The sequence below is a fragment of the Sipha flava genome, unplaced genomic scaffold, assembly GCF_003268045.1.
Source record: "Sipha flava isolate LNK unplaced genomic scaffold, YSA_version1 299_pilon_pilon, whole genome shotgun sequence".
Lineage (NCBI taxonomy): Eukaryota > Metazoa > Arthropoda > Insecta > Hemiptera > Aphididae > Sipha > Sipha flava.
The window spans coordinates 1,161,164-1,184,222 of NW_020272971.1; the positions used below are offsets into that span (position 1 = coordinate 1,161,164).

Below are 23,059 nucleotides of genomic sequence, written 5' to 3' on the forward strand. Positions count from 1 at the left end.
TTTGTTTAACTTAATTTATACTGTTTTGTATTGTATATTATAATTGCTTTTTACTTGAATTATTATTTTTAAATCGAGATTTTTTTCTAAATTTTTTTTTAAGTTATAATACAATATTCGTTGGTCTAAATGTGAAATAAATTATTATTGTTAAATAATCCATATCTTAGTCATTACTGATCTTTAATTTTACATTTTTTAAATACTTTTGGCAGAATAATCAAAAATATTCAAGTGCTTACATAAACAATAAATTGAATTATTAATTTTTTTTTTTATTGAGATTTCACATGTCTCGGTTTTTATCATTTTTGTTGATTGTATCTCATAGGCATTCTTGGTTGCGATAAATTTCTATAAACTTAATCACAACAGTCGATCAAACATGATTAATTTTGCCATCGTTTTTATTTTATTAGTTGACTACTCAATCTAAAAAGTAAAAAAATAAAAGCACAAGTTTAAATTAAAATATATATTTAAAAAAACCACAAAATAAGAATATATCATAATAATCGACTTGAACGGATTCGTACAAGTTTCGAATGTTCGATAAAAATAAACGTCCAAGAGATATGGAAAACTGTGTACATTTGTTGATACTTTTAGAAGCCAATTATCGTACCAAATAATCTCGACACGTGTGAACAAAAAAAGCAGAGCTTATTGCTTTCAAAAGTCACCATGCATTCTCGAAAACAACGAATGAGTTATTATCATGATGTAAATAATCATTATATGACTTGAATGGTAGAATGGTAGGTACGAGAAATGAGAAACTCTTTCCGTGTAAATCCGTTAACCCGTTATTTCGGGGATTTGTGGGAGGCATTATATAATGATGTTATACTCACGATATGCTTGATTTCCCTGTTAAGAGGAAGTCCCTAAAGAAGGGAAGTGCGTGGTTATTATTATAACAACAATTTTTTTTTTTTTTGGAATCGACACTTTAAATTTAATTTAAAAACTACAGTTTTAGTATACATAAATGTAATAGCAAACGAAGCGAAAATTACGCGTGCACACATTACAAATGCGGAACACCGAATCCTTGAACATCTTAAAACTGAAATATAGCAAAAATATTACGAGATATTATTCATTTGAAATGGCAATATTTTATCGTGACTAAAATTTGGACAGGAACAAAAATATCTGGCCATTTGCATGATTTTAGTAGTCATGAAATGTCAGCATTTAATTTAAAATTATTTTCTGATTTGATATTTTCTGTTCATATAAGTACTAGAAATAAACAGTTTGAATTACTTCATTCAAAAATACACATTTTCATGATTTGAACATTTTATGCTGAGTTTGAATATGATTTCAAATTATTCTAAATTGTTATTCGGATTGATATCAATAAGCAATATTATTCCCATAATTAGTACTTATCTGTACATGATGTAACTAATATGGTTATGTGAACATTTTAAATATAATTCTGATAAAAGCAAAACTTACAAAACTAACAATCAAAATTCAAAATATATTATCTGTACGGACGGTACAGTTTCGAACGCTTAACTGTTTGTCGTACAAAAGTATTTATATATTTACTAGTACATTTCTGCTCATTATCTAATATTTTTTAATATAATTTATATCTATTATATATATTTAGTATATTTATATAATATATTGTTTAATTATATTTAAATTTCTTAAAATATAACCGTAGTGCATTAATATAAAACCCCAATATGTTATTTTTATGTTTGCAAATTGACCAACTGATGTAATTCTTGACTTAAGGATGTATTAAAGACGTTTGCAAAATATTTTCATACAAGTTAAGACACTTAAAATTGTTTTAAATAGAATATTTATCAGGACGTGGAAAAATGGGGCCGTTCTAAGATATTACATTTCTAATATATAAAATATGTATAATACAGTACATAAAATTACAGAATTTACATTTTGATTTTTATTGAAAATTATTAAAAAAATATAACATATATAAAAATATAATATAAAACAACGTACTTCATTGCGTGTGTTATATTGTAAAGTTAGTTCTTCCTGGTTTTGGTAGTATTAATATTAACAACGCTGAAACTGAACAATTCATTATTAATATATACACGATGAATATTATAATCGATTAGTAATTATTTTAGTTTTTATCGAACATGAATAGGCAAAATAGAACGCTCTTTTCGAGACAATATTGATCAAAATAACCTTTTGATAAAATAAAAAAAAAAAAAATAGAAAAACAGAAAAAATAGTTTATCAATGATTAAAAGGCGCAAGCGATTACTGTTGTTAAAAATGTGAAAATGTGTTGCTTAAAAATGGCCGATTTTTTCTCTAAAAGTTTTTACGTAAGATCCAGGAATTAAATTTGTAGACAGCATAAATGGTGTAAGTGACAAGATTTAGACTGTCTAGAGGGAACACATCGGACTTGTAAACTATATGTCAACGTATTGTAAGCCATAAAGTTAATAGCACAAATAGTTGTAAACACCAATTATTTTTTAATCCCGTTGAATTTTATTCGACATTGGTCTAAAGTGTAAGCAACAATCGGTGTATAAAGTAATTGTAGGCGACATTGATGTAAATCAGTGTTTCTCAGCCGTTATGTCGCGACACACTGATATATTGCGGGATAAGTCCAAGTTGGCCGCGTAGTATATTGAATGACACAAAATGTAAATTGATATTTGATATGATGCAAACATATTAAGTTATATAGAGTACAACTTATGAGCTTAAGAATTTTTAATCCAATTATTTCTAACCAGAACAAAATATTAACACACAAGTATATTATATCGTGTAAGGTTTTCGTTTGATCTTTGTTTAATTTTTTTTTTTCGGTGTATCGCAAAGTATAAGAAATTTGAATGGTGAGTCGCCATAATACATATTTTGAGAAACACTGAAATAAAGGTTAAGCCACATAACTTGATTTTTAGCTTTTTTTCCTACTATAAGCGTCACGTTTAATAGTCTAATTAAAGAATTTTTTTTTAACTTGTTTCAAATCAAAAATTCAAAGTTTAAAATAAAAACTATAACCATTTATCAAATATTTCATTTTTTAATTTTTTTTTTTTTTTTACGTTCCTGTACAATTTATTAAAATTTAGTCTAAACTTTTTTACCTAATAATGCTCGATATACAGGACAATGAGACGTAAAAATGAACCATTACGATAAATTATGACCTTGATCTATAAAAAATTATTGGAATCTGTAATGTTTTATACTTACTAATTAGAAACAAACAAGAAAAGGTGATAGGAACAATACAATTGACATCAATAAAAATTCCTGTAAGAATATTTCCTATAAGAGCTCCTAATTTACCAAACATTGTGCCTATAGATGTAGCCATGCCACTGAGGATAGAAAACAAATAACCAATAGTTAGTCGATTTTTTTCGATCATATGTTTATGAAATATTTACTTATATTCTATGGGAAATAAATCAACAGCGATGCAGTATACCAAACCGATACCAGCACCGGACAGAGCTTCAAATATGCAAGATAATATAAGGTTTTCCGTTGATGATGTAATGAAGTACAACCAAGCGGCTGACACGGCTGATCCTACAAAACTCACCACTGTTGACAGAAAGAAAAATATTATGTTGATTATTAAAGGGCGGTGTTAGTAATACGTGTGTGTGATATTTTTATTTTTTTTTTTGTTCCTATACGATGTCAGCATATTGAATTTATCGAAATTATATCCGAGTACACACGAATCAAAACAAACCTGTGAAAAACCGGATTCCAAATTTGTTGGCAAGTAGCGGCACGATAATGTTCGGCAGTACACAAACGATGCCGATGATTATGATGTTGATGAATACTGACTGATCAATATGATCGGTGCATTTTTCGACAATTCTCGTGTTGGGTTCTACTATAGATACGATTTCGCACATGGTTTTCTTGATTTGGATATCTTTGTTCAATGTTTCATACCACTGAAACCTGTTCATCAGTTCTGGGAACCACATTATTAGCATGTAGTAACTGCACGTTTATACATATAATACACAGAACAATCATGTTTATATCATGTTTTTCTCACTATCATTATTATTATTGTTAATAGTTTGAAAAAATTCGCACTACAATCATTGCAATCGTGTTTTATTATAAATTGATTACCTGGTGGAAGAACAAAAGAGTATGACGCTCACGACCCAGGCAATAACTTTGTACTTGGACGTAAACAGCTCAACGGTGCTTTTGTAAAGGCCGTGGAAAAAGTTACTTTTCGCTTTGTCGATCACATGGTTCGGCATCGTCTGCAGTAGACAGGTCACCTAGAACAACGGCAGGTGCATGATTTATTATATTATGTAAATAACGTTGAACAATCGCGTTTCATAAGACATTCGGTCTTATGGAGGTCAGGAACGGAAAACCTATGTCTCATGGATAGTACCAGATCTAGAAAATTTGACGTCCGAGACTAATAAAAATCCAGCGTCCTTACGTAGACAGATGTACGGGATATGTTCATGACCTTTTACTTTTCATAAACTTAAGCACACTTTTATACCGATAATGCATACACTCTAGCCCACCCTAGATCTGGCACTGCACTTGGGTCAATTCGTGACCCATGCGGGCGAAACCCGTTCGTCCAAAATTACCCTGCTCGTTTTGTCTAGATACTCGTTTCGGCCCAATTTTGTTATCATAAGATTTCCGTTTCGCTCAGAATAAGAAATCGAAAATGACAATTCATTAAATCAAATACATTCACATGAAGTAAGAACATAGAATTTTAAATTATTAAATATAATTAATATATTTTAAATTTTAATTTATTGTACAATATACATTCAAAATACATGAATATTATATTATATTACTTTATTCATACAATTAAATTAAGGTTGTTGACATTTAAAGTTAAAGATTTATATATATATTTGTTTTTATAAATTTATTTTAATATAATATAGGTACTAATTTGTGTAGAATTTTAAACCAACATTTAATACATTAATACATTAATACAAAATCATTAATACATTTTGTGTTACTTTATATTAGTTCAAGGATTTTTGATGAAATAGTACTCCCAGATACCACTCACCACTATATTTGAAGATTAAAGTATTTTGTGTGTAAAAAAAATGTTTATCCCCACTCTTCATAAGACAAATTCCTAATTAAGCCCCTGGTTGTATCTAATCGTTTTTACGGCACTTACAAATTTCGCGATGAACAACGGACAATTAATTGAGCTTATAAGAAGTTATACAAATTTATATGACTTTACAACTATAGGTTAGAATTATTATAGAACTATACAACTCTACAATGAATGCAGGATGTGTACTATTAAAATTAAGTATAGCAACCAGAGGCGGCCTGATTATGAATTTTGTGGTTCACTGAACTACTAAAAAGTTTGGGGTTGGTGTCATTTTAATAGATGGGTACTTGATCTTGGCAACTAGCAGCGGTAGGTAATATACAATTGGTAATTTAATAGAAATTAGGTACATTTTTGTACCTTTTATAACTTTATGGTAGGCGAGTGGGTGGTATTAACTAAGCTTGAATCACCAACTGAAAAATGTCAAACCACCTATGATAGTAATGTTGAACTTGATGTTAAAAATTGGGATGGACCCTGCCCAGATATATATGAACTAAGTCCTCGGAAAAGACTCGGAGTAGTAAAAATTGGATCGAACACAGATCGGACTTAGATCGGATGAAGCCCGTATGATGATAAGTTTGAACAGATTCCGAAAAGACAACTATTATAAAACCTTTAGTAATTTTAATTATAATATATAATTTATATATAATAATAAATAAAATCGATTGCAAATAAGTAATAACGCATAAGAAAACTAGTCGCTGTCGAATCTAGAATCTAGGAAAACCTGTAAAGCGTATACCGAAATATCTCTTTGTACATATTGTGTAAATTTGATTTTTTAATAATATTGTGAATTTTAAATTTTAAATAAATTTTAAATTTGTTAAATGTACCATTTTTCTAAACTGAACAATTTTTTTTTTTGGAAAACAAAGAGTATCGCCTCCTCGTGGTGTTCTCTGGATAACGCTAAATGATACACAAATATTACAATATTATATAATTTAAAATAAAAGTATATTACAATAATATATTTATAAACTAATTTAAAATAATCATTGCCAACTTAATTTTAAATTTATTTAAACTAGACTGGACGAAACAGCAATCTTATAAAAACAAAATTTGGGCGAAACAGACTACGCCCATACATGCACACAATTTTAGTGATACACCAATTTAAATATACTTGTAATTCATAATTTTCAATTTTTCTCATAATTCTCATTATATTTTTATGTTATTGTTCTGTATTTCTCTAATCAGACCCGATCTTAAAGGGGGGGGGATGAGCAATTATTAATCGGGGGATAAATTCATAAATTAATTTTATAATTTTATATAAATTAATAATTTTATAATATGTTATTTATAAATATATAATAGACACAGAAAATCTAGGGGGCTTATTTCTTTTTTTCCCCTTTATAAGATGCCTTTGATATAATGTGTTTACATACAAAGCAATTATTGTGTAGATGATAATTATAATTTCCATTCTACTGTTTAAATAAATCGATGATTGCAGAAATGTCACGAGTCACATATTTTATAAAATTCAGATATTAGTAAGAACGTATACGAGTCATGCTTTTCTCTACGTTTAGTACAAAAACACTGATTATTATTATTCATTATTATTCCAAAACCTTTTTACACTTACGTTTTTACACGCATATAAGTAGAAACACATGACTACCTGTAGTACCTGTATACGTTTTTACTAATATTTCAATTTCATTAAATATGTGACTCGTAACGTTTCTACAATCATCGATTCAAATAAAACTTGGAGTACTCGTAGTATTGTGTCAAGTGTACGCAGTTTAAATACCACATACGTCGTTATCAGCTTTCATGCACCAATATAAGCCATGTTATAATATATGTGTATACTATAGGTAGTGATGTAAGTCGGTAATATTACTTTGTTAAGTATTATAAAGTAAGTAATTTATCGGTAAAGTAATAAATATAAATTATTTTACCACTTTACGTGTATTTAATTTTTTTAAAAATTGTATTAATCATATTATGAACTCTGAATTCTGAAGTTATATTCTGATCGTACTGGTTAGTGATAAGTAATAAATTATTGATTATTGATAAAGAAAAATATAAACGTATAAATTATAAAATATAGCCTATATTATAAACTTTATAACTAAAAAGATCGTTTTTATTCGTCTAAAACCTTATAATTTTTTTAAATTAAATATTTTTCTTTTTATATCAAAATATACTAGTTTTTGTTATTATTTCTAATTTTATACTTCCCAATTAAAGTATATTATTTAGTTTTGTACTTTTGTTTAGCATAAGTCTCTGCAATAAAAAAGGGTATATTAAAAAGGTATACATCTATTGCGCTGGTATAAAAAAGGTGTATTTAAAAGGTACACATCTATTGCGCCGGTATAACAACTATACAGTACAAGTAAAAATCATAATGGCTAAAAACAAAATTAAAATTAAAATCAAACTTATCATTCTACATACTTGGTATTTACACTAATAGTAAATTATATATATATTTAGACTAATCCTACACATTTTGAAAAGTACTTAAGTCTAATATTAAAATTAGTTATGTCTATTTTACTATTTATTTGTTTGTCATAAATGTAGAGTTTGGTCTACTTGTGATAACTAAGAAAATACGTATTATGATTGTTGCGTTACATTATTTTTAAAACTTCATAAAAAACAAAAATATTTGGTTGGGGTAAATAAAAATATTTCCTAAACGTTGAGTGAAATGCCTCACAGGCATTTGTTGTTCTTTCGCCTGATATTTTACACGATGACCAAAGATACGGGGGAAAAGTTGCATTTTTATCAATATATGTATCAATGAGGTAATCACAAAATGTATTAACTTGAATACAGCGTATTTAGACTAATTTTTAGGAGGAGCGACTTTTTTTTTAATTCAGGCTCAAAATTTACAAGTAAAATTTTTGGTAATGTTTTCATCAGGCGAATCCTTAATATTTGTGTTTTTTTTTTTTTAATCTAATGCCGGATCCACTTAGAATGGTCTTTTGTGTAGTTCTTTTTTAACATCTATCTATATTTTGAAAGTTTCGCTTGTGTATTATCTAATTTTTCACTAAGTATGGACTGGGTCTTCAATCAAAATAATATATATTATTTATCGTTATGGGACATATAAACGTTATAAGCATTTGAGCGTTTAACGCTATAAATAATTTAAACGTTATCCAATTTAAGCGTTTAAACGTTATACAAATTTAAACGTTTAAAAAATTTTCTGTTTACCGTTATTGAGAATTAAAACGTTATGAAAAATTTAGCGTTTTACGTTATTTAAATTAGTGTAAAATTTGAAACGTTTTCAAATGTAGTATTAATATAAAATAAATCATAATTTTTGTTTCTTAATAAAATACCCATTACTTATATAAAAATTGTATTGATCTAGAAATTCTCGGAGGGGGGGATTGCCTCCATCGCCTCCCCTCAAATACGCCACTGCTCGAATATCGATCGGCACAATAGACATATACCTATAAATTATATCTTTTTTATAGCGGCGCAATATATGTATACCTTTTTTCCATCCTATAATTTTTCTGTTTTTACCTGCAATTTTCGGCGCAATTAATATAAAGCCATTATTACATAAATTGAAGAACGATTTAAATAAATTATCAGATCATTTTGAAAATTTTGGTTTTTATACATTGTAAAACTGTAAAACCTCTGAAATATATGTAAAAAAAAGATTTAGAAAAGCATTGGACTTTGATATTTATTTACGATATATTTACAATAGAAACGGAATAAACTTATACAATGGAATAAAAATATTTTGCAACATAATTGATTCTTCAAACAATATACCAATTCAGTGCTTACAAATTTTTAAAATCCGTAATTCATTTCCAAATTTGACTGTTATTTCTTTAACGATTCTTTTTACCATGCTAGTGACTATTGTAACAACTAAAAGAAGCTTTTAAAAATAAAGATCATCAAAAACTAAATGAGAACAACAATGACTCGAGAAAGATTGCCGAATTTAGTAATTTTATCTGTTAAATGTGATTTATGTGAGCATTTAGAATACAGTAATTTAATAAACTTTTTTCTGAAATAAAAGCTAGAAAAATAAATTTTTTTTAACTGTTGATATTATATAGGCACATAGTAGTTTTTTAAATTTCTTTAATTGAATTTAAATGACATTTATTGTAATAAAAGTATTTTTAATAATTAAAAAAAAATAGTAACCATTTTATAAATTATATTTGTATTAATTATTTGAAAATAAAAATATTTTTTACTAATTGTATTGGTCATTATACTTATTTTCTCTACAAATGTATATATAATTAAAATATGTACGTGCATAATTTGATTTTAGTTTTGTTATGCAACTTTTAAAATATAATAACTAATAATATTAAATAATATTTATTCCAAAAATAAATGAACACAATAAATTGAATAATTTTATTTATAGTTTAATTTATATTAAATAACGTACATAACATATGTAACATGTATGGGCCCCGTCAAGATTTTTGACCCTATTCCCATGGACGTATTTAGGGGGGATAGGGGTACCATCGGGGTGGATGTAAAATTTTTTTGGAATTGGAGGAAACAACATTTTTTTTTTTTTTTGTGACCATAATCCATCATCCATCATTAATTCGTCAATCAAAAAATTATAATAATTAAAAATTTTGTATAACGACCATATAGAAATTTTTATTTTCATAATAATATTATAAAAAGTTGACCGTGTAAAATCCATAGATAATAAATATTATCTTTCTTGAAAAATCGTATAAAACGTGTGTAGGGGTGGCAATAAAACTTTATCTGGGGTGTCAAAACTCTAAATATGTCTCTGCCTATTCCTTAAGATTCTAAGGGCGGCCCTGTTTTTAGTGTTACTCTCTGGTAATTCGATTCTGCTTTTAATGTTTTCGACAAGATCTCTATTCCGGTTGTCGATAGTCAAATTTTCGGCACATTCATAACATGCTTCCATTGATCAAATTTGCCTGACGACGAAAATTTTTTTATTAATTTTAAATTTAACAACCAATAAAGTCCTGTTAAAGTGTATGCTTTACGTAAATGGATTACAAAATGTAAAATTTTACTCATTACTCACGGGAAATTTATCATCCGATTTGTTGTTCCATCTGTACATAGTTCTCAAACAATCGATCGCCTCGTCATGTTTACCTTTGGCGAGCAAGAATTTTGGACTTTCCGGCATCCTCGTCAACAAGAACGCCAATAACATACTCGGCAATGAGCATATGATTACTAACATATTCCACGTTTTAAATAAAAAGTATTCGTTTTCGATTCTAAACGGGTACAACATGATTATCCACGCCATACCTGGATCATAAAAACGCATTACATCCTACTAATATATTAAAATTTGTGTACACGAGTACGTTGGGTTATGATCAGTGTCGGATTAGTTACTCAAAATATTAACAATCGAATTAATTTGTTTTTTATTATTTAAATGTAATGAATTTACATTTTACTTTACTCGACTAAAATTTGAATGCAATAACTATTAAATATAATACGGATCAATGTTTTAACAATATATTTTTGTTGGAAAATTTGTCGGATCGTAGATACCTATTTGTGAACGCGTTATTTCAGACAAATCACTTACGTAAAACTATTTCCATTACATGTTTGTTCGTAGCCGTATTCAGTGGGAGTTTTCCAGGTTCAATCCCCCCCCCCCCCGAAATTACATTGAAAAACATTTGTATTGACTTTCTTTGATAATCCTGAAAATCGTAAAAATAAAAAAAATAATTTATATTTGGATATTTTTTTTTTGCTTTTGAAGCCAAAAATAGAATACAATTATAATAAATATAATATGTGATGTTATCGTTATCGAGGTTTATGGACGCGTCAATAAATAAATGTTTAGTGACAAGTTTAATATCGTTATTTTTAGTACCTATTCTTCGTATTTTGTTAGTGTATCTTATCAGAAGACGTCGATAATATTTAATTCTAACTGTGGTAGACGAGCGTATTATTTTGAACAATAATTAAAAAAGTAAATTTGTATTTGTACCTACAACAATGATATGGTTATATTTAATTAAAATTATTGAAAATTACGTTATAGTTTTATATTAAAATGAACCCCCGCAAAAAAAAAAAAAAATAAAAACTGGATACGGCCATGTGTTCGTTGCACAGTATAAGTAGAAATGAAATCACATAATGCATAACTATAAAAGCAATGGTGTTAATTTCCATTATGTTAATGTCCAACACTGTTCATAATACCGTAACGTCATACTATATCTATTGAAGAAAATTATTTTAATCAGAATATCAACGACAAATAATATTTATCAATTAAATGTATATTTGCTTTGACATTTACTCATAGTAATTGGTGATAATTTAAGACTAATCGGGAACACATAGTACTCGTTGCTCTTGATTAAATCCTCTATTGGATTTGCGTACAAATCGTTTTCAAGTTTAAAGATTTATCACACACCGTTTAACACGATAAAAAAAATTATTTGTTGGTGTTTTCTCAACAATTAAGTTGTTCGGTGGCAATGGTGCAATAAAGAATGATGTTATTTTTATATGCCAGCTGTTAATTACCCAAGGGCTATAATAATATTCGTTTTGTCAATCAAGGATCCACATAGATTACGCGTACTAGTACGAGTACATATATGGAAATCAATACGACCATCGTACGAATATAGATTAGTATTAACGGTTAAAAACGAATAATTTGTATTTCGATGGGCGCAACAACATTTTGTTCGCTACGATTAATACCTTAACGATTTAAATATAACTACGATGCTAACATGGAAGTATAATCAATCCGATTGACCAAAATATGCCCATCCATGCTAAATACCGTTCGCGGTACTTGGCGTCGAGGAACTCGACGAGATATAAGTACATAATTGGTATACTGGACAATCTGTAATAAATGGTTGAACAATTATTTGTAAAACATGAAACGGCTCTAACATCGGTGATAAAAATATTTCCTGTACCCGAATCCGCTTAACAGTCTGCACATTAAAAATATCGGATACACCTGAGACACGCTTGAAAACAGATTACATATACCGTCCATGAGTATACTGACGACCAGTGTATATCTTCGGCCTTTGGTATCTGCCACGTAACCCCAAATAAAAGATCCCACCACCATTCCTGGAAAAATAAACATAAAACTGTAGAACAAATTACTATAAGCCTGACTTAACGTATAACTTTTCGTTTACCCGTCATTAAAGCTCCATTTAAAACACCTTTGTGTGCAGAAGTCATATGAAAATCGCATTGAGCTAACGGCAAAACTAATGACAACGACGTTACGCTAATGGCGTTTGCCAAATAAAGTGATCCGCAGATTGATAATAAACAGTGGTGAAACCTTCCGATTCCTGGCAATGAAATGTTTTATTTTATTATTATTTTTGTTTGACAAACAAGTTAAATACTTGATTCCTCGAATTAAATTATAAATAATTATTTAAATACTCTTTTATTGCTTTGTACTTGTAATTTATTTTAATTATTCAGTTTAACTACGATTGAAGTCCTGATAAGATATATTTTATCGGTCATACAGCATATTAAATAATACTCAAACTATTTTTGTTTACAGGTTCAGTTAAAAACGTATTCCTTATTTTAATCATATTACATTAATACATGAATAGCAAGAAAATAATCGGATTGATTACGTTATATATAATTAATTAGTTCATAAATAAATCAATTAATTAAATCTTAAAATAAATCGCTTATTATTTAATTATTAAACACGAAAAGTAATTATTAAGTTTAGTCAATGCATCGAATATTAAAATAATCTATAATTTACGGTTATAAACGGAGTTCGCAGAGTGAAGATGCGATCCCACGGCGCACTTACCGATCGTTTACATCAGTCCTTCTCAACGGTGGCGATATTGCCCCCCGGTTGGCTGTGAAGGAGTGGGAGTTGGTAAATTGGGTCCTATATAACCTTTTCTCAGTATATTTGGTCCCGGGAAAATAAAGGCAGTATACTTACCTACAGGTAAAGTTGGGTCTCGAGAAAAGAAAGGCAGTAGATAAGTTGGGTTCCGGGGAAAAAAAGGTAGTTGGTTAAGTCCAAGGTAGACAATTTTTTTTTTAAATATCTAATAAATTTTATTAAAAGTCAATTTTAATATTATTGTGTTTTTTATTACATTTTCAGTAAAAACTTAAAATATATGGATTTAACAAACTTAAATCGATGTACAGTACGCAATGCACGCTACGAAAAATATAGTGAAAATGCTCAGATTTCGTACACTGGTGTCTGTGTGTAATCATAAAAACTATCATCAATATTGGGTGTTAACTGATAACTGACACATGATATACGACAAACTAATATACGTATATGCCTATATACGTATCTTAATTAGACATAATCAAAGTTACGACGTTACGAAGTTATTTGATCACAATGGAATCGGTAACCGATAGAAACAGTGTGAATTGTCATTAGTAAAACGACTACGATGAGGTAGTATAGTTAGTAATGGGGACTCAATTTACCTACTACCTTTTTTTCCCCGGGACTCAACTTACTAAATATTTTTTTTCCCCGGATCTCAATTTACCACTTCTAAAGTGTATACAAAATATCGCGGACTCAATTTATCTAGTCTCGAAGGAGTACCGGCTGCATCCGAATTGAGTGCCGAATTTCAAATTACTACACTAGTTGGGTCCCGGATTTTTATAGGTACTTCACTGGTTAAGTCCCGGATTTTTATAGGTACTACACTAGTTGGGTCCTGAATTATTTTAGGTATACACTAGTTCCTGAATATTTTTTGGTAAGTACTACATTATACTAACATTTTCCTTCCCATTTTAACAGACTTAGGACTATCTATGATCTATTTAGACCACAGGTATGGCAAAAAATGTATTTTATAGTTTTGTTTTTTAGTTTCTTTTACATTCATTTTTATTTATATTATATAATGATTTTAAAATTTTTAATATTTTTTAATTTACCTACATAGCTATAATTATATTATATAATATGTATTTTTATACTTGATTTTAACATTTTTAATATTTTTACCAACACAATTGTAATAATTTATATTTTAATGGAAAAGAAACTAAAAAACAAAAAAAAATATAAAAAACATTTTTAACCATACCTGTCATCTAAATAGATCATAGACAGTCTTAAATCTGTTAGTATAATGAAGTACTTACCAAAAAATATTCAGGAACTAGTGTAGTACCTATAAAAATCCGGGATTCAACTGGTACACTACCTGCGATTAGACCCTATCACTCGGGATCCAAATCGGATGCTTCGGGAGTACCGAAGGATGGTGAGCTCGTTTCGGGCGATTAGGGGGTGGTGAACTTTTTTTCCGTTCAAAGCAATACATTAAGCTTATCTGAATTTTGGCTCCAGTCTACTATCAGTCGAATCTAACCTGGACTGTGAAATATCGTACAAAAATTATTAATTGCTTTCCCTTACTCTTACCTTGTTGAGGAAGGATTCAATGCGATAATGGGTTTAATAACGAAAAAAAGAAATCGACTCGACATCATCAAAAGAGGAGACTTACGCCTTCATCTCACAAACTTTGAACCAAACGTAAAAAAATTGGCTTTGAATCACCAAACACAACTATCTCACTGATCAATACATTACAAAACATTTAAATTATATTTAAACATACATTTTACATTTAATTTTTATTATATTTAGATATATATATATATTATTTATTATTCAATTATAAATATTTCATGTATACTATTTTTATTTTAATAAAATTAAAGGGCTGCGTTGAAAAATATTTTGCTTCTTGAGAGGACGGCAGTTTGAAAAAGGTTAGAAGCACTGGTTTACATACATACATTTTCTTTGGCGCGTGTCACAGATACCAACAATCATCAGGAAAGGACGCGCTGCCGCGCCGCGCAACACCATCCCACGACACGTGTACAGTGGCGGATCCAGATAAAAAACTAGGGGAAACTTAGCTTTCTGCTATCAAAGTAAATAAGTAGTTCAACAATACTTTCTTAAAATACCTTTAAATGGTATTATAATTTTTTGTTATTTACCATTTTCTCAATTATGTTCATAATGTGTTTATTTTACAAATTGATTTTTTTTTAGAAAATACATCTATTAACTAATTCATATCAATTTCCGAAGAAATTAACTGAAGGATGCTAAAATCAGTTTGGGATGTGATAAGCACCCCCAAGCACCAACATTAACACCATAACACCAAGCACCTAACCACCACTGCGCGCGTGTATTGTACCGCATCACGCGCCTTGGGATCGAACCTCAATGGTTATTATAATGCCCACGAAATATTTAAGCTTAGTTAACACAGTTGTTTTGAATACAATAATTCTTTTTATAGCCATTTTCTTTCAAATTTTTTCTCAGTTAAATTGGTCTAATCAACCGTGGCTCAAGGGTTATGTTTAGGAGTTTTAAATATCCAACCCTCTGCACCAAAAATAATTGTTTTAAATGATCAGTATTTCAGAGGTAACTTCGACCGTCAATTTAAAATAAAAATGCGCTGAAAATGTTTTGTTGGGATATTTTTTTAATATATAAAATATCAATAAACTGTGCAGTTTCCCCTGTATATAATGAACTATGTATAACCACCCCTCACTCAAAATAAATTTTAATTGCGTTACTAAACTAATCATACTGTACAATGTAATAACTAATGTAATTAATGATAAATAATATTGTTTTTAATTAGTAAATTACGTAATTTGTAAGTCATGTTGTACATGTATTATCGTAATAATATGTATCTACCGTCCAACCAATACCGATAAATTGAATATTTGACTGATTAAAAACCGAAATCGAATCGAATAGCATTGTATCTATGTTATGTAATGAATAGTTAAGCTAATTTAACATTTATAGAATTCCTATGTTACGATATGCACAGGCTATACGATTAGTTTTTCGAGTGCGATGTGAATTGATTTGATTTTCATACAATTAAATATGTTTTTATATTATGTATTAATAAACTTCGAAAAAATATTTTGTTTACGTGTTATTACACATTATGTGTATAAAATATGAATATCGTTTTCAGAAACATTAACTTTTCGAAAACGAACCATTTTCTTTCTTCTTTACAAAACGCTTAAGTATCATACTTTAGATATGGTTGTATGATTTTTTTTTTTGGATCGGTTAGTATTAAAAACTATAATACACTGAACATATATTTTTTAAATGGTCAGTTTAAGTCAAAATACTGGTCTAGCATCGTATTTATACGAATCAGGGAACTTTGCGAATTTGTACCGTGCAATAAAAAAAGCTATGGAAAACTATTATAGCGATAGAACTGACGATAGCCCTCGAAGAAGATAATACGTCGTTGAGATCAGTACATTACTGTTGTGTTATGTAGCTTGATTATCATTGTTGTTATTTTTGTTGTTGTTGTCACTTTGATAACATGGTATGAGAGAATATAAAAATCGTCTGTTTGAGGTACCACGTGATTTTATTCTCGTAAAGTTTTACTATTTTTATTTTACGTCGCTAATACTTTAATCTCATGTTGTTGAATGTTGTATAAATTATTGAAAAAAAAAATGTGCGTTTAAGAAATATAACTAAAATATACCGTACAGTGGGGCGAAGCTATTTGTGAGACAATGAGATATTGTCTACCGAACGCGGATCTGGAAATGAAAAAAGGGGGTTGCTAGTAAAGTGAGTTACTGCCATAATTCGTTGCGCATGTCGATTTGGATGAAGTCTTTCTTATGTCTAATTTTATAAAAATATTTTAAGTATCTACGTCCGATATAGTTCTACCTAATATCTAAAAGGGGATCCCAGAGCCTCCCTTGTATCCGCGCCGGTTGTCTACTCAGTTTTTGGTTGCATGTTTATTTTGTATATTGTAAATAAACTAGTAATTTACATTTAAATTTTTATAATCCTATAATTTAATTCTGTTTATCATTACTCTATTAATCATAGAAGTAAATACATGTATATATATATATAATCTGGGTAATTCAGCTTATACTAGCTATATACTATGCTTATACTATGTATATAACGTCCGTGAAAATAATTGCTTATCTTTATGTCAGGTTAGGTTAGTATAGGCAAATAAAAAAAAAAAAAAAAAAATATACAATCATCGTTTTGTAAATTCCATTGTAAATCCTACAATATTTGTTTATTGATATTAAGAACAACAGACAAGCTCCTTTTTACTTCATTATCGGTTTTTATAATGGGTTTGATGCGGCGAAACCACTCGGTTAAATAATAAGTACGTTTTATTTAAATAACTTTCGTGGACTCCGTTTACGATTGACACAGTATTTAAGTAATTGGTATTTACAGGGAGGTGCTTAGTATGACCATTGAAACGTCATCGTGCAAGTATTACACAATTCGAAGATGTTATACAATGTGTACTATACAGTGCCGTAAAAACCGAGTGTGCAGAGGGTTGCATGCCCACGGACCCTGGGCCTCGAACTATGTATATTATGGGGCCTCAAAAGGTCAAATGTTCAAAAACAACCGGTGGTTAGGGGGGGGGGGGGGCTCAACGTATTGATTCGCACACGGGCCTCGAGTGGTTTAGTTACGGTACTGTGTGTATACTAAAACAATTAAATACAACAATTCAAATCTAATTTATTCGTATAAATACAATTTATTAATGATATTGTTTGTTCACGCTTGCAGAGTGAAATCGTTTGCTTAAAACTATAAATCCATGTGCGAGTGTATGACGACGTGCCTACCTCTACTACCGTTTACTGTTGGAAACGGCCATGTACCCGATGTGCGTCGTCGACCGTGAAAAGTACGATAATAATTATCTATTCTGCCACGTGCAGCCCGTGATTATTTTAAAATTGAAAAAAACCACCTAAGTGTTGATTAGACGTACAGGCGTTGAGTTTGATTCACATTGGTACGACACGACAAAATACTGTAACACGTATTTCTATCATGATATTCACACCGACACGACCGACACCGCACCAGCATTGACCGACCAACCCATCATTCTCGAGAAGAATGTTTCATCGGTCCGTCCAGGGCCGTATTAGCGCATATGCACTATAAACACTGTGCCTAGGGCCTACGAAAATGTGTGGCTACGATTTTTTTGTAGTATGCAAATTGGTATAAAAAATTTGTTGACAATTTATATTATAAATGTTTTGGATTAAAATTAATTTTTTTTAACATTTTTTAAAACTTTTATCATATAAAAATGTATAATAGCTATCATATAAAAGTTTAGATTTGATTTTTATGTTGTAAATATTATTGTTTTTAAAAGCTTAACACTGCATGAGATTCAACACTTCCTTTCCCAAAGAGGTTTCTTAACCATTTAATACAGGATAACGGCCTTGCAAGGACTAGGGACCTAGGGCCTACGATAGTGTTAATCCGGGCCTGGGTCAGTCGGTGACTGTGTCGGTTCGCCCATTGTCGGTTTAGAGTGAATAGGCAACCGAAAAATTTTGTATTGTCGTTTCTCATTGGGTTTGTGTAAAAAAAATGTTATTCGCTGAAGTAAACATTATTTTATGCACTTAAAATATGAATGATCAATAAAATAAACATTTATAATATTATTATTGTAAGTGTAGGGAGAGATCAGAAATATTATATGGTCCTGGAGTACTATATGTTTGAATTATAAAATGTATCCTTTCATTATTTATTCGCTTGTGTACGATTGTATACACGGGCGCCTCCAAGAATTTTGTCAGGGAGGTACATAACAGTGATTTTCAACCTAAGGGTCGCGATCCTCTTTAGGGGTCGAAAAAGATAGTTCAGGGGTTCTCAAAAATAATGAACAAATGGTTATGAATTTCAAAATGTATTAATTATTACGAATGGACAATAACATCGAATAAATTAGCGTATAACTTAATCTTATCTGTTAACAGATTTTTAACTTAAAGCGATTATGGTCACTGATCTTAATTGGATTTAACATCTGGTTATTTTTACACTCGTACGGTAATACGTGTATTCCAATAATTTTAGTTATAAATATAATATTTATCGATAAGTTTAGTTAAAATCAAATTTAAGTGTAGCATTTATTGCTATAACTAATAAAACCTAATAGGAAAATTATCATTCCAAAAATTCAAGCACAAGTTTCCCATTAAAACAAGAACATTGTTAACATACATTTGCATATTACAAACATTTTTTTTTATTTATTTAGTTATGCGTAATAAAAAAAATATCATAATCCATTAATAATTATTCGTAGGAGTCACATTAAAAAATAAAAAAAAATAAAAATTGGGGGTCGCAATTCGATAAAGGTTGAAAACCATTGATGTATAGTACACGTATATTTCTATATAATACTTACATTTTCTAAGTCAAACAGTACGTAGGAATATTTTTTGAAATTATATGACAATATAAAGTAAATTAAATTTTTTTCGATGGCTACTAAGTAATGCGGGTTAGATAGATGCTAACTAAAAAATCTGATAATGATAATAGTCGCCTCTATTCTTCCATTTTCAATTAAATTTTTTTTTTTTTTTTAAAAACCTTGTCGCTCGTGAATTACTCAAGTTATGTTAGTTATAGGGATTACATGAGTCCGGCAGAAAATGTTTGATGTCGTGTCATGTCGTAACTAGTTAATCGACATTGGTATCAAACTGAACTCCCTTTTCATCCTTTTAGCGGACGAATTTTACGTGTCTACGTCATAAAACGAAACTGACCAAATCTCAAACTCATAGCTTCAGCGGTTCTGATATATTTTACATATATATGTATAGATGCTGTGGTGCAAGAAGTCCTAACAACCAAGATAAGCTCGTTGAGACTCATACCTATGGTCGCGTGGTGTGGTACGTGATGAAAGCAAGGGTTCCGCGTGCATGTAACTAAAGAGTCATGTTTCATGAATAATTTAATCGAGAATTATACATCTATAGATAGGCTATCACCGTAAATGGTAATTTCCCAAACATACGCACTTTCTTTATTTCATTGCCGTAACGATTAATGATGTACCTATTGAAAAGTGGAAGTGCCATAGGCGGATATTTGGTTTCATCTATGGGAAGGCTTAACATTTTTGTCTTATTCATCAGCGGTAACAAATATTTTTAGTCGCTTCCGACACTTCCGCCTACTAACTATAGAGGCTACTCCTACTTGATTCTAACTGAGGCACCAAATATATATATTGGTAATAGGAACATGAAAAAATAAAATATTGAATAGCTACTAAATTATTTTTATTTTAATTGTATACGTCTATTTTTTTGTGCAAATATATTAACATTAGTTTCAGTATTAATAGATTTAGAAATTTATTTTTCTAAACCAATATTTAAATCTTCATTTTCAGATTCTAGTGTTGTTGTTGACGAGGAATTAGTAATAACTAATATTTATTTTTTAATATTAAAGACATCAAACATTCTTTTAGCCGTAATTGAATTAATTATAATTTATAATTTAAAATGAATTGATTAATTCATATAAATACACAATTCACACAAATAATATGAAAGTATATTGTTTTTTTGTTTAGCACGCACTTACGGAAAACCACGGGTAGGTATTAAAAACAAAAAAATAAAAATAAAGGCCATCACCGTATACGCTCCAAAAACGTAATCGACATTAATTCTGTGGAGGTTTGGAGCTTGCGTATTTATAACTTTACAGGTATCGCAAACAAGTTCTAGAATATTCGCGATTATCAATATATACCAACAAAATATGATTTTCCCAACAACGATAAGCCGTGAATATTCCAGACCATTCTCGTATCTCAACAAAATAAAATAAAAATTATAATTATCAAATATTGAAACACATAATTTTTTATTTTGACGTTAACATTATGTGGGGGCTTAAGCCCCCCCCCCCCAAGTCCCTCCTGATATTCGCCTATGGGAAGTACACTTGTATTTTAATATTTTTTTCGTAGCTTGTGTTGAATAATATTCGTATTATGGATATTGCGATTAAATACCCTGGTCCCCGAAAGAAAAATGTTAAAAGACCTAGGTACAGATCCTACATTTATCGACCAAGTTATCGGTGTTTTCGCAGAAACAAAAAAAATATAAAATAGATTTAACATACATAGCGATAAATAAGTAAATAACAAGTTATGCAATTATTATAATGTATTTACAAAAATAGTGTTTATTTTATTTATACCTTACAATATATTACCGTTCAATTTAATTATTTTAAATTTTGTCTCCCCTAACCCAGAACCCAGTAACGCCACTGATACCACACAATCTAACTTACGGTAGTGCAGGTGTTGATATTTTAAATTAAATTCAAATAAACTTACCGACCATTTCTATAGCCTTGTCCAGTTGTACGGGTTTATCGAGAAGACTCAAGAAATTGATTTCTGAAATAAAAATAATTAATGTTCTTAAATTGTATAATTGTTATAAGCCCCAATTCGAAACAGTTACTGAGGTCGACAATCTCGAACCATATTTACCATTTGAGTCTTTTTTTTTCATTTTAAAGTATATAGGAACAATTAGAATTAAAATATAAAAACAACACTAAGCTGCTACTGAAACACAGTTGTCCCAGTTGAAAACAAACGGCAACTAATTCATTATTCGGGAGTAGTACATGTGATACGACATGAAATTATTTTGCACATTTTCTATGATCCATTGAACTTGAAGTGGCTGAATTAATCAGTACAGGTGAGTAGGGATAAGCGAATATACTCGAATATTTATCACATTTCGCTCTGCATATAATATGAAATATCAAGTATTAATATTTTACGACGATAAGAAAAATAATTGAGTTGGTAATAGTCTAACGATGTAACTAACCTTTGGAAATATTGTCCCTATCTATAAATCATATGGTGATAAACTCAATAAAATAAATATATTGTAATAAAATAACGTTGTTATGGTAACTAGTTGATACAAACTTCATTGATGGAAATAAAACCCACGTCCCACAGTGCGATTTAATAGTGATAACGTAAGTTGATTCTCGAATTCTGGTCCCTAGTTGATTAACAAATGAACTTGAGTCGGTTGACCAAAATATGGACGTCATTTAAACTTTGTTAATAGTTAATAAAATTAAAAATTGAACTCTTAATGGGATTCAAAACAGATATGTGTTGAAAAACTAACGAAAATTAGCTCGATCAATCTCGACCAGACTTCATGCCGGTATTGATTCTGTTTTCGTAATCTTTATCGCACCAATATATCAATCGTGCTGATGAACAACACGTGGGTAATTTTTACTATTATAGGTACTATGTTGCACGAGTAAAGGACGAAAACAACAAAAATCGGTTACGATCTTCTACGAGTGCACGAGTCAAAATGTGCATTTGGTTGATTTGACGTTGCACAAACATTTGATAGGCAAGATGAAACGATTAAAACGTTTGATCTCATCAAAAATTAATCTAAATGGTTACCAAACATATCGGGCGTTTATCGTTTTTTTCATCATTATATATTTAATAATTATTTTTATAATAAAAGAACAATTCGTACATCAAGTGAGCGTGATGAATAGATCCGAATTATTAGTCACACGCTGTGGCGGCTTCGTGGGCATGGTGAATTTGAATCACACGATTCACAAGTTGTTCGTCACAGTGTCATTTGTCGTTTAGAAATGCTATTAAGACAAACACTATTTGAAAATCATTAACTTAAACGGGTCGTGGAGTTCTACGCCAATCCGCAACCGACATCCACCAAATCACGTAACAGATTTATCAAGAATAATTAATTAAAAATTAATTATTTATTCCGTATTTTCGCGGCTACATGGTCATAAAAAAAAAAACTCAATATTCT

General features: G+C 29.6%; 1 protein-coding gene across 2 annotated transcripts; it reads right to left on the bottom strand.

Annotated features, from left to right (window-relative positions):
- Positions 1 to 310: 310 nt before the first annotated feature.
- Positions 311 to 23,037, bottom strand: LOC112685970 (synaptic vesicle glycoprotein 2A-like). 2 transcript variants are annotated; one of them, XM_025558043.1, is made up of 12 exons: positions 21,709 to 21,904; positions 21,550 to 21,612; positions 12,400 to 12,561; positions 12,166 to 12,328; positions 11,971 to 12,089; positions 10,257 to 10,492; positions 4,147 to 4,304; positions 3,746 to 4,008; positions 3,432 to 3,591; positions 3,235 to 3,362; positions 1,996 to 2,067; positions 311 to 432 (listed from the first exon to the last, which is right to left on the bottom strand). In XM_025558043.1, the coding sequence occupies exons 1-11, from the start codon at positions 21,728 to 21,730 to the stop codon at positions 2,009 to 2,011; spliced, it is 1,533 nt and encodes a 510-aa protein (XP_025413828.1). In that variant the 5' UTR covers positions 21,731 to 21,904; the 3' UTR covers positions 311 to 432; positions 1,996 to 2,008. The 2 variants fall into 2 exon arrangements, with proteins under 2 accessions (XP_025413828.1, XP_025413829.1); XM_025558044.1 differs by lacking the exon at positions 21,709 to 21,904 and adding an exon at positions 22,751 to 23,037 and having other exon boundaries at positions 312 to 432.
- Between the last annotated feature and the right edge of the window lie 22 nt (positions 23,038 to 23,059).

Bases quoted from the DNA above. Each gene is read 5' to 3' on its own strand.
- LOC112685970 (XM_025558043.1), bottom strand. From the start codon at position 21,730: ATGAAAAAAAAAGACTCAAATG. The intron at 12,562-21,549 runs GTAAGTTTATTT...TTTCATTGCCAG, and splicing joins CAAGGCTATAGAAATGGTCG to GAATCGGAAGGTTTCACCAC. The intron at 2,068-3,234 runs GTAAGTATAAAA...TGAATTGTTCAG, and splicing joins TTCTTGTTTGTTTCTAATTA to TTTCAGCGTTGTTAATATTA.